Source organism: Capsaspora owczarzaki (assembly GCF_000151315.2).
Source record: "Capsaspora owczarzaki ATCC 30864 unplaced genomic scaffold supercont2.29, whole genome shotgun sequence".
NCBI classification, from domain to species: domain Eukaryota; class Filasterea; order Ministeriida; family Capsasporidae; genus Capsaspora; species Capsaspora owczarzaki.
Window position 1 is genome coordinate 1 of NW_011887320.1, and position 11,515 is coordinate 11,515.

The 11,515-nt window shown below is 51.7% G+C and overlaps 3 protein-coding genes across 3 annotated transcripts; all 3 read right to left on the minus strand.

Annotated features, from left to right (window-relative positions):
• Window positions 1-229: 229 nt before the first annotated feature.
• Window positions 230-418, minus strand: CAOG_08304 (hypothetical protein; the record flags this gene model as incomplete). Its single annotated transcript, XM_004341856.1, has 1 exon — window positions 230-418. One exon carries the CDS (start codon window positions 416-418, stop codon window positions 230-232), a length of 189 nt encoding a protein of 62 aa, XP_004341904.1.
• A 172-nt stretch (window positions 419-590) lies between these two features.
• On the minus strand, window positions 591-1,799 carry CAOG_08305 (TM2 domain-containing protein 3; the record flags this gene model as incomplete). Its single annotated transcript, XM_004341857.2, has 5 exons — window positions 591-776; window positions 872-947; window positions 1,065-1,221; window positions 1,301-1,435; window positions 1,575-1,799. The coding sequence occupies 5 exons, from the start codon at window positions 1,797-1,799 to the stop codon at window positions 611-613; spliced, it is 759 nt and encodes a 252-aa protein (XP_004341905.1). The 3' UTR covers window positions 591-610.
• A 458-nt stretch (window positions 1,800-2,257) lies between these two features.
• On the minus strand, window positions 2,258-6,185 carry CAOG_09221 (hypothetical protein; the record flags this gene model as incomplete). Its single annotated transcript, XM_011272629.1, has 10 exons — window positions 2,258-2,539; window positions 2,615-2,767; window positions 2,854-3,226; window positions 3,319-3,581; window positions 3,723-3,856; window positions 3,944-4,214; window positions 4,309-5,250; window positions 5,325-5,429; window positions 5,524-5,667; window positions 6,168-6,185. 10 exons carry the CDS (start codon window positions 6,183-6,185, stop codon window positions 2,258-2,260), a joined length of 2,685 nt encoding a protein of 894 aa, XP_011270931.1.
• Between the last annotated feature and the right edge of the window lie 5,330 nt (window positions 6,186-11,515).

The following is an 11,515-nucleotide window of genomic DNA, read 5'->3' on the forward strand; positions in this document are numbered from 1 at the left end:
TCTTGTTCTTTTCGTTCGGTGCAGTTTCTGGCAGATATTCCGAAATGCGAGGATATCCAGCTTGAACGCTGTTTGAACACATATTGAAGTAAATGTCAGCCAAAGCGGAAATTCAATGTCAATCCTATTGTTCCCTCTAAATTCAATCCCCCCCCCCTACCCTCCCAAACCCAATACTCATCATACAACTCTACAAACAATCGATGCCAAGATTTTTTCCAATGCAAAATCAGCACCTCGAGTTGGGCCCGAGCTGTCCTTCCGACTGCCACCAGACAAAGCCGAGGCTCAGCGTCAGGGCACCCAGTCCGAACGCCATCACGTATTTGTTGGGTCGCAGGAAGAGCTCTGGATTGAGCACCCGGAAGAGCGTCGTCGAGGTCACTGGCGGCCGCTTTGGTGGCTCCTTGTCGCTCATGGTGAAGTTTTAGTGAGGAAAAAGAGTATGAAACAAAGGCTCGATTAGAACGAAACAATACAAAGGTAGACTGAGTGCATTTACATTTCCTACAAGAAGGCAAAAGCTGAATTCATTTTACTTTTTACGGAATTACAAAGAAGTTGATACTAACAAGAGCTGAGTTGGATGACTCAAAAAGACAAGTCGGCACTACAAGTACAACGAGCCGTCGGCTGGGCCGAGATAGCCAGTCGCTATCAAAATAACATCCACGATCGTCCAGACTCCCAATCCGCCAAAGGTGAACAGCTTGCACAGACCCCAGCCCGTGTAGCCGAGATAAAAGAGATCGCCGCCAAATCCACCAACGGTGATGCTGGAGTTGTCGAGCAAAAAAAAAAACAGCAATGTGAGCAAGACATGCAGCAAAACCGAACAACCCCGTCCTTCTGGTCTGCAAACAACACTGACCTTAACAAAAGCGCTGTCGACCATCGTATGCCAGATGTCCATTCGCATGGTACATTCTTTTTGAAGCGGCGATTGCCTGGGGAGCAAGAGAAAAGCCCCACAACAACAACAAGGCCGGATGAGCAAAACGTTCGGGCCACAACAATGCCCCAGATGCTGCGACACGCCAGTTTGAAGTACAAGAGCAACGTACCGATGCACAGTACATCGTCCATCATTGTGCAGACAGCTTCGTAGGTCGCATCGACTATTTGCGCGTCGCAGTCCGTGTTTTCGCTGCAAGCGTAGTCAGCTTCGGGCGACTGGTAGCAGTACTGGCAAGTGAGGTTTCTCGAGAATATCCGGTCACCCTATGATTGCGTATGTGTATGGGGCATGCACGGTGAGACAACCACCAACAGACTCGTCGCTGCACAAGTTTACCCGTACAGCGCAAAGGATTGTCTCAGGCACAGAGCAGTTCGCCGTCGTCGCCAGTCCGTATGAACACGACTCGTTAAATGTGCAATTGAGACAAACGGCCTCGTAGTCTGAGCAAGCTCTCGAACTTGAATTCACACAAATCTGAGCAACCAAGCGGAAAATTTCGTTCGCGGTTTGTCATCCCAGCCCAAGAGTGAGCTCAGACAGTGCACCTCACTGCAACTCAATACTATCGCCATCATGACGCATGATCGCTTGGGGGGGGGGGATGGTGCCAAACCTGGTATCGCTGGAAGGTCAAATCGTGGCGAGACGGCGACGACGCGGCCTCGGCGGTGCTTGCCTGCCAAGCAATGACAGATACTAGTACAGCGAATAGAAGCGCAGCAAGCATCGGTCTTGGCGGCGGTCGGAAGCGAGCTGTGGTTGTCGTTGGCAGATTGGTGAATGACACGGACTGGCGCTGCAAGTCGCTGAACATCGAGCGGCTTCGACGGCTGGACATTGCCACTGAATAGAGCTACACGAATGATGATAATGTTGGATGTGCTTGAATTTGGGGTGGTGGGAAGAGTTGGACCCCTCGTAACGGCGATCGTAGAAGCCGGGAAACAAATTTCTGAGACTGAGCGAGCAATACGATGCAAATTTGGGGGCTTCATATGCAAAAGGAAGAAAGCTTGATAAAATCTGATGAATAAAGTCAATCTCAGAGTTGGATGGAAAGAACAAACAAAAACCGATAGAGTAACGAATGGATTTGTGCTTTTAACTCGAATGCGCATAATCGTGTGTGTGTGTGTGTCTCTCTCGCGTGCATTTACAATTCATGCTTGACGGTATCTTATTCCGCTTTGCTGGCTTTCTGAATCACCGCCTGTATCCGGGAGGAAAATCTGGTCGAAAGCGGTTTTTGCTGAGAATTTTTGAGCCTAGTCTGGTTTTTGTTCCAACAATCTGTTGCTAAACGTCAACAGTTGCCGAAACGGATATGGATGGTGTGCTAGACCGCTCCTCTGCCAATTTCGTAGAGCTCGGGCTGGTCGATGCTGGTGGTGACGAGGATGAAGGAGCCTCTGCAGTTTCACGCTCGCGTCGAGCGGCACGCACGGCAGCCTGCCTGGCAAGCTCGGCGTCCAGACGTGCCTTGATTGGTGGTATGATGCGCTTAATCCACGGTGCCAGATGGTCCTCGATCATATTCACGATTCCGACGTGCGTACCGCCCTCGATTTCCTCAGCAACCTGCATGTAAATGCAATACTGAGATTCACACAAACCAAAAGAACAATCACCCCGACTCGCAGCAAAGAAACTCACCTTGCTCTGCGATGGAGAGTAATCAGCAGCAGCAAGAACCTCCTTCGACGGAAACAGCTCGTCCTCGGAACCCGCCCACAGCGCAAAGGGAACCGAGATGGCTGAAAACGCCGCTTTGGCATCCTTGATCAGCACTGCCGCCATCATATTCACCTGCGCACGTTGAAAAATTCAGTGAAAAAGTTCAGCATAATCGACAACATTCGACCAACCAAACAGCTTGCAAGTGAACGTTTTACAGAAATGAGCGTCGGAACGCAAAGTCCGACAATTTCCTTTCGTGCGACATGGTTGGTCAGATCGAGCGCAATCCAGTGCCCGGCGAGTCGACCGCCCGACATTGAGTTTAGCTTTCTTTGGAAGTGATCCTTCTTGGTCATGTTGCGCTTGTGGCTGCGCATCAGCTCGTGCAGGAATGGACTGATCAGAAAGATGGCATCTGCAGGCAGGCTTGACTTCCACGAATTGTAGTTTAGTAGTTTGCCAGCCCCGTTGCTGTGACCTCCGACAACAAGCGGAAGCGCAGGATAGTTCCACCGCAGGTATCGGATCATGGTGCGCATGTCACGCCAGAGCGCTTCTTTCGACGGAGCATCTCCGCTCGGATCGAGACTAAAGAGCGAGAAATTGCCATCGTGGCACGGCAAGTCAGCAAGGAAGAACTTCAAGGCAAAAATGCAGGGAAAAACAGCAGCTCGACTTACGCTGGACCATGGCCTCGCTCGTACTGCACAATGACGTGGAAGGGATTGTTTTTCGCAAGTCGCGAGGCAAGATCCAAGCACCAGGCACTACCAAAGCCAAATGTCGCGATAAACAGCACAATTGCGACCGGTTCGGCCGAGGCTTTGAAAAGCAGGTATGCGAGCTTTGCGCCGTCTCGTGCTTCCAAGAAACTGGTCGAGTCTGCCTGCTCAACACTGACCATTTTGGCAACTTGAGTTTCAAAGTCGGTAAAGTTTAAAAACTATTTGAGGGGGGGGGGGGGTGGACAGGAAACAGTGAGCAGAGTAAAGAACAACAGAAAACACATTGTGCTGCGACCATCAGTGTCTTTTGCATCTCGAAGACACAACCACAACAAGAAAATAATCATGGCATCCCTCACCTTGCCGACTCGCTGATGTGCAGGCATCCCGGAAGGAAAGTCGCGATGCTCTTCAGGATCAAAGTCCTCATTGATGTCGTCGGGAGTTGCAGCAACGGCGCGAGGGGCGCTTGGGTGCTCAAACATGCGCTCCTCTGTCACAAGAACGAGCAAAAAGAGCATGAGCAAACTGCTCAGACAAACGACAAAGGGCAACAACGTTGGGAAAAAATTGTTCTTACGCATTTCGATCAATTTCACATATGGGATGACTTGCGCGTCGTCTCGCTTCATCAGGCTGTAGAAGAGAGATTGCTTCCAGGGATCAGAACGCACAAATAGCACGTCGGCCGTTTGCCGATGCTTCGGGGCGAGGCGCGCCTGCTCGTTGGACGAAGACCGCAACTTGGCAAACCTCTTGCGGCAGTACGAGCAAAGAGGCGGGATTGGCGCACAAGTGGCAATAAATCGCATCCGCAGCCGAGCCAGCACGCGGCCACCTCCTTCGACAATCTGGCCGTACAAACACACAAGTGAGCGAAACAACGACACGAGAACAAAAACACCACAAACAAGCCTCCCCCCAAATCTTCTCGACACAACATACATAGAACTGCTGTGACACTGTCAGACGACCGTCGTGCCGATACTGCTTAAAGTTTTTCTTGGAGAGTAGCAGAGGGGACGAGGCATGGACAGCAACCAGCTCGCCGGCATCGTCGACTTCAAGCTCGGTAATACTCTCTTCATCACCGAGCTCGGAGGAAAAGTCAGTTTGCTGGTTTGTCGCAGCAACTTCGTTGGATTCAACCAGAGAAAGCTTGCGGGATGGCGGGGAAGAAGGAGGGCCCAAGGAGCGTGTAGACTTGGATGCTTTTCCTCCTCCCAGACGCTGGCCAATCGTCGATATCCGCTGCTTGACGACGCTAAACACACTCCCTCTGGACTTGGACGAGGCTGAATCGCTGTTCGGGCTCGTAGGCTCTTCACTGTCATCGTCGGCAATGTCGGATTCGGACGCTTCACACACGAGGCCCATGATGGCTTTGCTGAGGCTGCATTGCTGGTCCTGGGCAGTATCATGCATCCGGACCAGATTCATGCGCTGGTCGTTGACATTCGGGGAGGAGGGAGAGGAAGGCGACAAGTCATCCGAGGAACTGACGGATGATTTCGCATCGGCGTGTGAGTTGAATGTAAAGCTCTGCTCTGCATCCGATGTGCGCCGTGGTGACAATTCGGATGAACCAACCGTCAGAGGAAGGTGGGAGGATGAGCTGCTGCTTTTGCTGTGCTGGGAAGAGGCCGCCGACAGCGCGGACATCGGCGTTAACATTAACGAGGTGCTTCCCAGCTTGTCAAGCCCCTGCGACGTCAGTGAAGCGTGCGGCTGCGACGGGCGACTTGCTTGTCCGGGCGTCTTGGTTTCATACAGGCTGCGATCGGCGACGATTGGGAACTTCCACTTGAACATGGTTTCGAATGATCCATTGTTGCTTTCGCTTGGTTTGAAGTTTCCCAGGTGTATGGCGTGCATGTCCATGTCACCCTATTCGTCGAAAGCAAGTCATTTGAGCATTGGAGTGCAAGTGCAGTGCACCCGTTTTCATTTCAGAAAAGTACCTTGGCGAGGTGTGTTTTACTGGTGGCAGTCCGCGGGATAAACCACACATTGTCCAGCGGCTCCTTTGCGCTGAATGCAAGCTTGACGCCGACAATACCGCCGTCCTGTTTATATGTTCAATGAGTGAATCGTGACGATCGAGTGTGTGAATGGCAACAACACACGCGAGATTTGCGACCGACACAGACAGATGCGCACCTTGAGCAGGACTTCGTAGCCCTGGCATCCGCATCGGTCTGCCGGCAGACGGAAGCCTGCATCTTGGCGGAAGTGCAGCGGGATGGTCTCCTGCGGCTCGAGCAGCAGCTCGTGCAATGCGAACACGCTCTCGTCGGCAAAGCACTGCAACAAAGAGCAAAGAACAGCAGTCGCGCACACGGTCAGCCGCAACGCCACCAAAAGCGCGCAGAAATCAACGCCATGCACACAAGGTCAGCAAGCCTTGCAAAAATCGTGCGAGCGAACAAGGAGCAAGGGTGGAGCATGGGGAGTGGATGAGTGGATGAGTAGTTTGCCCACCCACCAGCACCGACGTTGCGCTTCTCTCCCTTTCCCTTTCCCTTTTGTCTCTATGTCTTCGTCGTCCCTTTTGAACCCGTCGATCGAGTCGAACTCTGCTTTCATTTCTGATGCAAAACTTCCATTTTGTCAAAGCAAACAATGGCAGCGAAATGCGAAAACACAACAGGCGCGGCGGTTTTTTTTTCCCGTTGCCAGATCCAAAACGTTTCCCCAATTTTCAGATCCGAAAACGGAGATTTGTTTTTTCGCTGTTGTTTCACAGACAAACACAACCAAAAGATTCGTGATTGCGAATCATCAAACAATCATTCATTCCAAACCTTGAACTGCTCGGACATGGAAAAGGAAGACTGGAAACAGACGACTAACCGAAAATAACAAGAGAAGAAATGAAGAGAATGCAGAACAAAAGCGAAAGGCCGCGAGTTCTCAAATTGCAGATGAATCATGAACAACTCAATCACAAAAATGCAGTACTGTACTGTATATCAGAGTGTAACACTCGGGTATGAGGGAGGCAATAGCGACATGACAAAATCCAAAAGCAGCAAGAAACGCAAGAAAACGAAATGGGTTGAAGATGCGTGAACTCAAACCGACTTGCCCCATCAGTGCAGTTAACTTTGCAGCGGCATGTACTGAGAGCCGTCTTGACGGGATCGCTTGAGCACGAAGGCGCGGAGAGCGCAAAGAGTAACAATTACAACCACCAAGGTCAGGGCAACGGATGTGGCAGCGACAATGATGTAGGACTCAAGAGTACAAGTGCAGGGTGTCGGCGGTGAAGGCTGGGGTGCAGCCGTTGCGGACGCGACCGCAGATGTTGGAGCGACGACAGTTGAAACTGCGGCAGTTGCTGAAGAAGTCTCCGATGGAGTTGCCGAAGAAGTCACGGATGGAGTGGCGGACGAAGATCCGGGAGGCACGTACGAGCAAGTGGTGCCAGGGCAGAAGCACGCATGCGTGAAGACCATCAGATAAGTTGCAAGGCAGCCGAGATCTACCAACAAAGCCAGTAAGTTTCAGCTGGAGCCTGCCCAGCAACCACCAGAAGAGTGGCCAATACCTGCGGGTTTCTGTTCGGTCGCAGCAGTTATCGGCTCGCCGCGTGTGTTCGGATCGCAGTTGAAAATGACACGCGTGCATCGCGGACTCGTGTCTGCTGATTTGAATTCAACCTGAACAATGACAAATGAGAGTACGAGGTCATCATGTTCACGTCAACGAATACAAACAGGCGACATTCGTACAGTGTTAGTGTTGGTCCCATCAGTGGTTGACATGAAATTGGTTCCAATAACATAAGTCGAGCCGTAAGCGCCAGTTGCCTGCTGGCAAACCTAGCATCCAGAGATTGTAACAAAGGCAAATATCAACAATGAAAGATGAGCCAAGAGGCTCAGGACAACGGCCGCCTCGCCTCGCCTTGCCTCTTCCCCTCCTCTCTCTCGTCGACTTACAAGATCAGTTGAACTGCAAGTTCCAATTTGAGTCCCAAGGCCAGGACAGAAGTTGTAGAGATAGTTGTATCCATCGGGTAAACTATAGTAGTTGACGCCGGGAATCGACCAAGGCTGGTCGCGGTGAAACGCGGACACGGTGAACGACGTGCCAGCGCTATGGAGTCACCCATCAAATGCAGGTGAGGTGGGTCGGATGAGGTGTGTCTCAGTTGCGTTGGGCGGAAGGGCCAGCAGAGCCCCATATGTATCGAAGAAATTATGGCAAAATAACCCAGAAGCGACTCCCGCCATTCTGCCCCATCCGCCCCCTGCTCTCGTCGCAACGCATCGTGTACATACTTTGTGGTATACGTGCATGTAGTAGAATTCCAGGTGCCAGCGAGCACGGAGTGAGTCAGAGCCAGGACCACAACAGCGACGAAAAGCGTCCTGGCAAACAAAAAAAAAAAAAACAAAAAAAAAACATTAAGAAAACCACAACTATCGAGAAACAAAACAAATACAAAACAACAATCTTTGCTGAAACTGACATTGGAAATAATAAGACAAAAAAATGAAAAACAAATGAAGAGTGAGGCGACGATTTGTGACAAAAATCAAACTCAAGCACAGCATCGAAATGGATGGATTTCTCAAGTCATTTCAAAAATTACAAGATACCAAACATTCATCTCCAGCATCAGAATCTTCGCTTGGTACACAAACCATTCACGTAGGCGTTGCCTACACTTCAACAGTCTTCGGAGGTGCAATGGAAACGGCGGTGGGCTCAGACGGGGGCGCAGCACTTCGCTCGGCCGTCAGGGTGCCCGCACTCGAGCTGGGCGAAACACCTGTCGACGAGGCAGAAACGCTTGGATGCGAGCGTCGGGCTGCGAGAATGGCAGCCTGCTTGGCGAGTTCGGCATCCAGTCGCTCCCGAAGCGGGGGTAGGATGCGCTTGATCCAAGGCGCAAGATGATCGTCCATCATCTCCACAGTTCCGACGTGACTTCCTCCTTCAATTTGTTCGACAACCTAAGTGCAGAGTCCATACAAGTGTGACTGAGCACTTTCTGCAAGAAACAGGCAACAGCCCAAAAGCAATCCAACTCGCTTGCATCGCTCGCCACAAGTACCTTATTCTTCGATGGACAGTAGTCGGCACAAGCAAGAACCTCTTGCGCAGGGAAGATTTCGTCCTCGGAGCCCGCCCACAGCGCAAACGGAACAGAGATGGATTCAAACACGGCCTTTGTATCATTGACCATAACTGCAGTCATCATGTTGACCTACACACCACAGAGTGAGTCCCCCAAAACTGAAACTACAGCAGCAGCAGCAACAGAATGCTCAAACCCCCTTACTGAAATGTGCGCGGGAATATTGAGACCTCCCACGTCGTTCTGGGCTATAAAGTTGGAGAGATTCAGCGCAGTCCAGTGTCCAGCCAGCCGACCGCCTGTCATTGCGTTCAGCGTCAGTTGAAAGTGGTCCTTCCTGGTCATGTTGCGCTTGTGTTTGCGCATCAACTCGCGCAGGAAGGGATTGATCAAGAAGACCGCGTCCGCCGGCTCGCTGGATTTCCAGTGAAGGTAATTGAGAAGCTTGGCACCGCCGTTGCTGTGCCCTCCGACAACCAGCGGAAGCGCAGGGTAATTCCAGCGAAGATGCCGAACCATGCTTCGAATGTCACGCCAAAGCGCTTCTTTCGAGGGAGCGTCTCCGCTAGAGTCGAGACTCCTGCGAATAGACCAACATGCAAGGGAGAGATCATTTTAAATGTGAAAATTGGGCGAAACAAAAAAGAATAGACCAGAACAAGCCCAGAAAAGCACGAATGACTTACGCAGGACCATGACCTCGCTCGTAAAGCACAAAGACGTTGAAGGGACTGCCTTTGGAGAGTCGAGAAGCGAGATCCAAGCACCAGGCACTGCCAAAGCCGAATGTGGCGATGAATAACACATTTGCGATTGGTTCAGACGAAGGTTTGAAAAGCCGGTACGCCAGCTTGATGCCATCTCGCGCTTCCAAGAAACTGGTCGAGTCTGCTTGCTCGAGCTTGAGCGCCTTGGCAACTTGCGTTTCAAAGTCGGCGTAATTCACAAACTGCGAGTCCAATCGAAAGGCACAACGAAAAAAAAACCAATGAAGGAAGCACAAAATGGGTTAGCCTGTGTGCTTGCTGTGACTCAAAGACACAACTCGATGAAACAAGCTTGTAAGCATGTCCCTGCCCCACCTTGCCGGCTCGCTGATGTGCAGGCAGGTCGGTCGGATAGTCCCGATGCTCGCCTGGATCAAGCTCTTCGTCGTTGTCGGTGGTGGTATCAAGGGCACGAGGGGCTGTTGGATGCTCAAACATGCGCTCCTCTGTGACAAGAACGAGCATCAAGAGCATGAGGAAAAAGAGCAAAAGCAAAACCGCTCAGACAAAACAACAAAGGGCAAGGTCGCTGAAAACTCACGCAATTCAATCAACTTGATATAGGGGATGACTTGCAGGTCATCTCGCTTCATCAAGCCGTAAAAGAGGGATTGCTTCCAGATGTGAGAGCGCACGAAAAGTACGTCTGCCGTTTGCAGAGGTTTGGGCGCGAGGCGCGACTGCTCGTTGGACGACGGCCGCAACTTGCCACACCTTGCGCGGCAGTACGAACAGAGGGGTGGGATTGGTGCACATGTGGCAATAAATCGCAGTCGCAGGCGGGCCAGCACACGACCGCCTCCTTCGACAAGCTGTCCACAAGACAATGAGCAATGAGCAATGAGCAAGACAAAAAAAAAAAGGAAAAAGAGTTTGCAAAAAATGAAGCGAAACAAATGGCTCCACTCAGATGACGTACATAGAACTGCTGTGAAACGGTCAGACGTCCATCGAGACGATACGCTTTGAAATTCTTCTTGGAGAGCAGCAGCGGTGATGAGGCGTGCACGGCAACGAGCTCGCCGCCGTCGTCAACCTCAAGCTCGGTGATGCTCTCTTCATCGCCAAGCTCGGAGGAGGAGGAGTCGGGCAGGGGGCTGGGCATCACATCGTTGGACTCCATGTTGGACAGCTTGCGCGACGATGTGGACGATGCAGTCGAGGCTCGCGAGGACTTGGACGAGTGCCCCAGATGATGGCCGATCGTCGATAAACGATGCTTGACGGCACCAAACACGCTCACCCTGGGCTTGGGCGGGGCGGAGTCGCTGTTCGGGCTCGTTGGTTCTTCACTATCGTCGTCAGCAATGTCCGATCCCGGAGCTTCAAACACCAGGCCCATGACGGCGTTGCTGAGGTGGCATTGCTGGTCCTGGGCTGTATCGTGCATTCGAACCAGCGGCACGTGCTGCTCGTTGAAATTCGGCGACAAGTCATTCGATGTGCTGAGCGACGGTTTCACATCGGCGAGCGAGTTGAAGGTAAAGCTGTGTTCTGTGACTGACGTGCGCCGTGGCGATAATTCGGATGAGCCAACCGTCAGAGGAAGATGTGACGATGAGCTACTGCTTTTGCTGTGCTGGGAAGAGGCCGACAGTCCGGACGGCGGTGTGAGCGAGTTGCTTGCCAACTTGTCAAGCCCCTGCGAGGTCAGCGAGGCGTGCGCCTGGGGCGATCGACTCGCTCGCGCGGACGTCTTGATGTCATGCAGGCTGCGATCTGCGACGATTGGGAACTTCCATTTGAACATGGTTTCGAACAGTCCGTCGTTCTTTTCGCTTGGCCTGAAGTTTCCCAGGTGGATGGCGTGCATGTCCATGTCACCCTAGTCGTCCAAGGCAAGTCAGTTGAGCATTGGAGTGCAAGTGCGGTGCACCCTTTTTCATTTCAGAAAAGTACCTTTGCGAGGTGTGTTTTACTCGTGGCAGTCCGCGGGATGAACCACACATTGTCCAGCGGCTCCTTTGCGCTGAATGCAAGCTTGACGCCGACAATGCCGCCGTCCTAGCACGACGACGACGACATTCGAGAGCGTGAGTTTCGATGAGAACATGTCAAACAAGCGCAAATCCACTGCACGACAAACATCTCGTGAATAAAAGCGAAACAAAGAATGGAAAAGCAGCTTTAACGCTCGTAGCATTTCCTAATTGTTCGTGCTCTGAGAAAACAAAACAAAAAACAAAACACATGCGACACTCAAAAATCTCCGTGTTTTTCTCAGCGACTTTTTTTTTTTTTTTTTTTTTTGCAGCGAATTGCATCGCATTGCAAACAAAAGTGCGACCCAGCGATA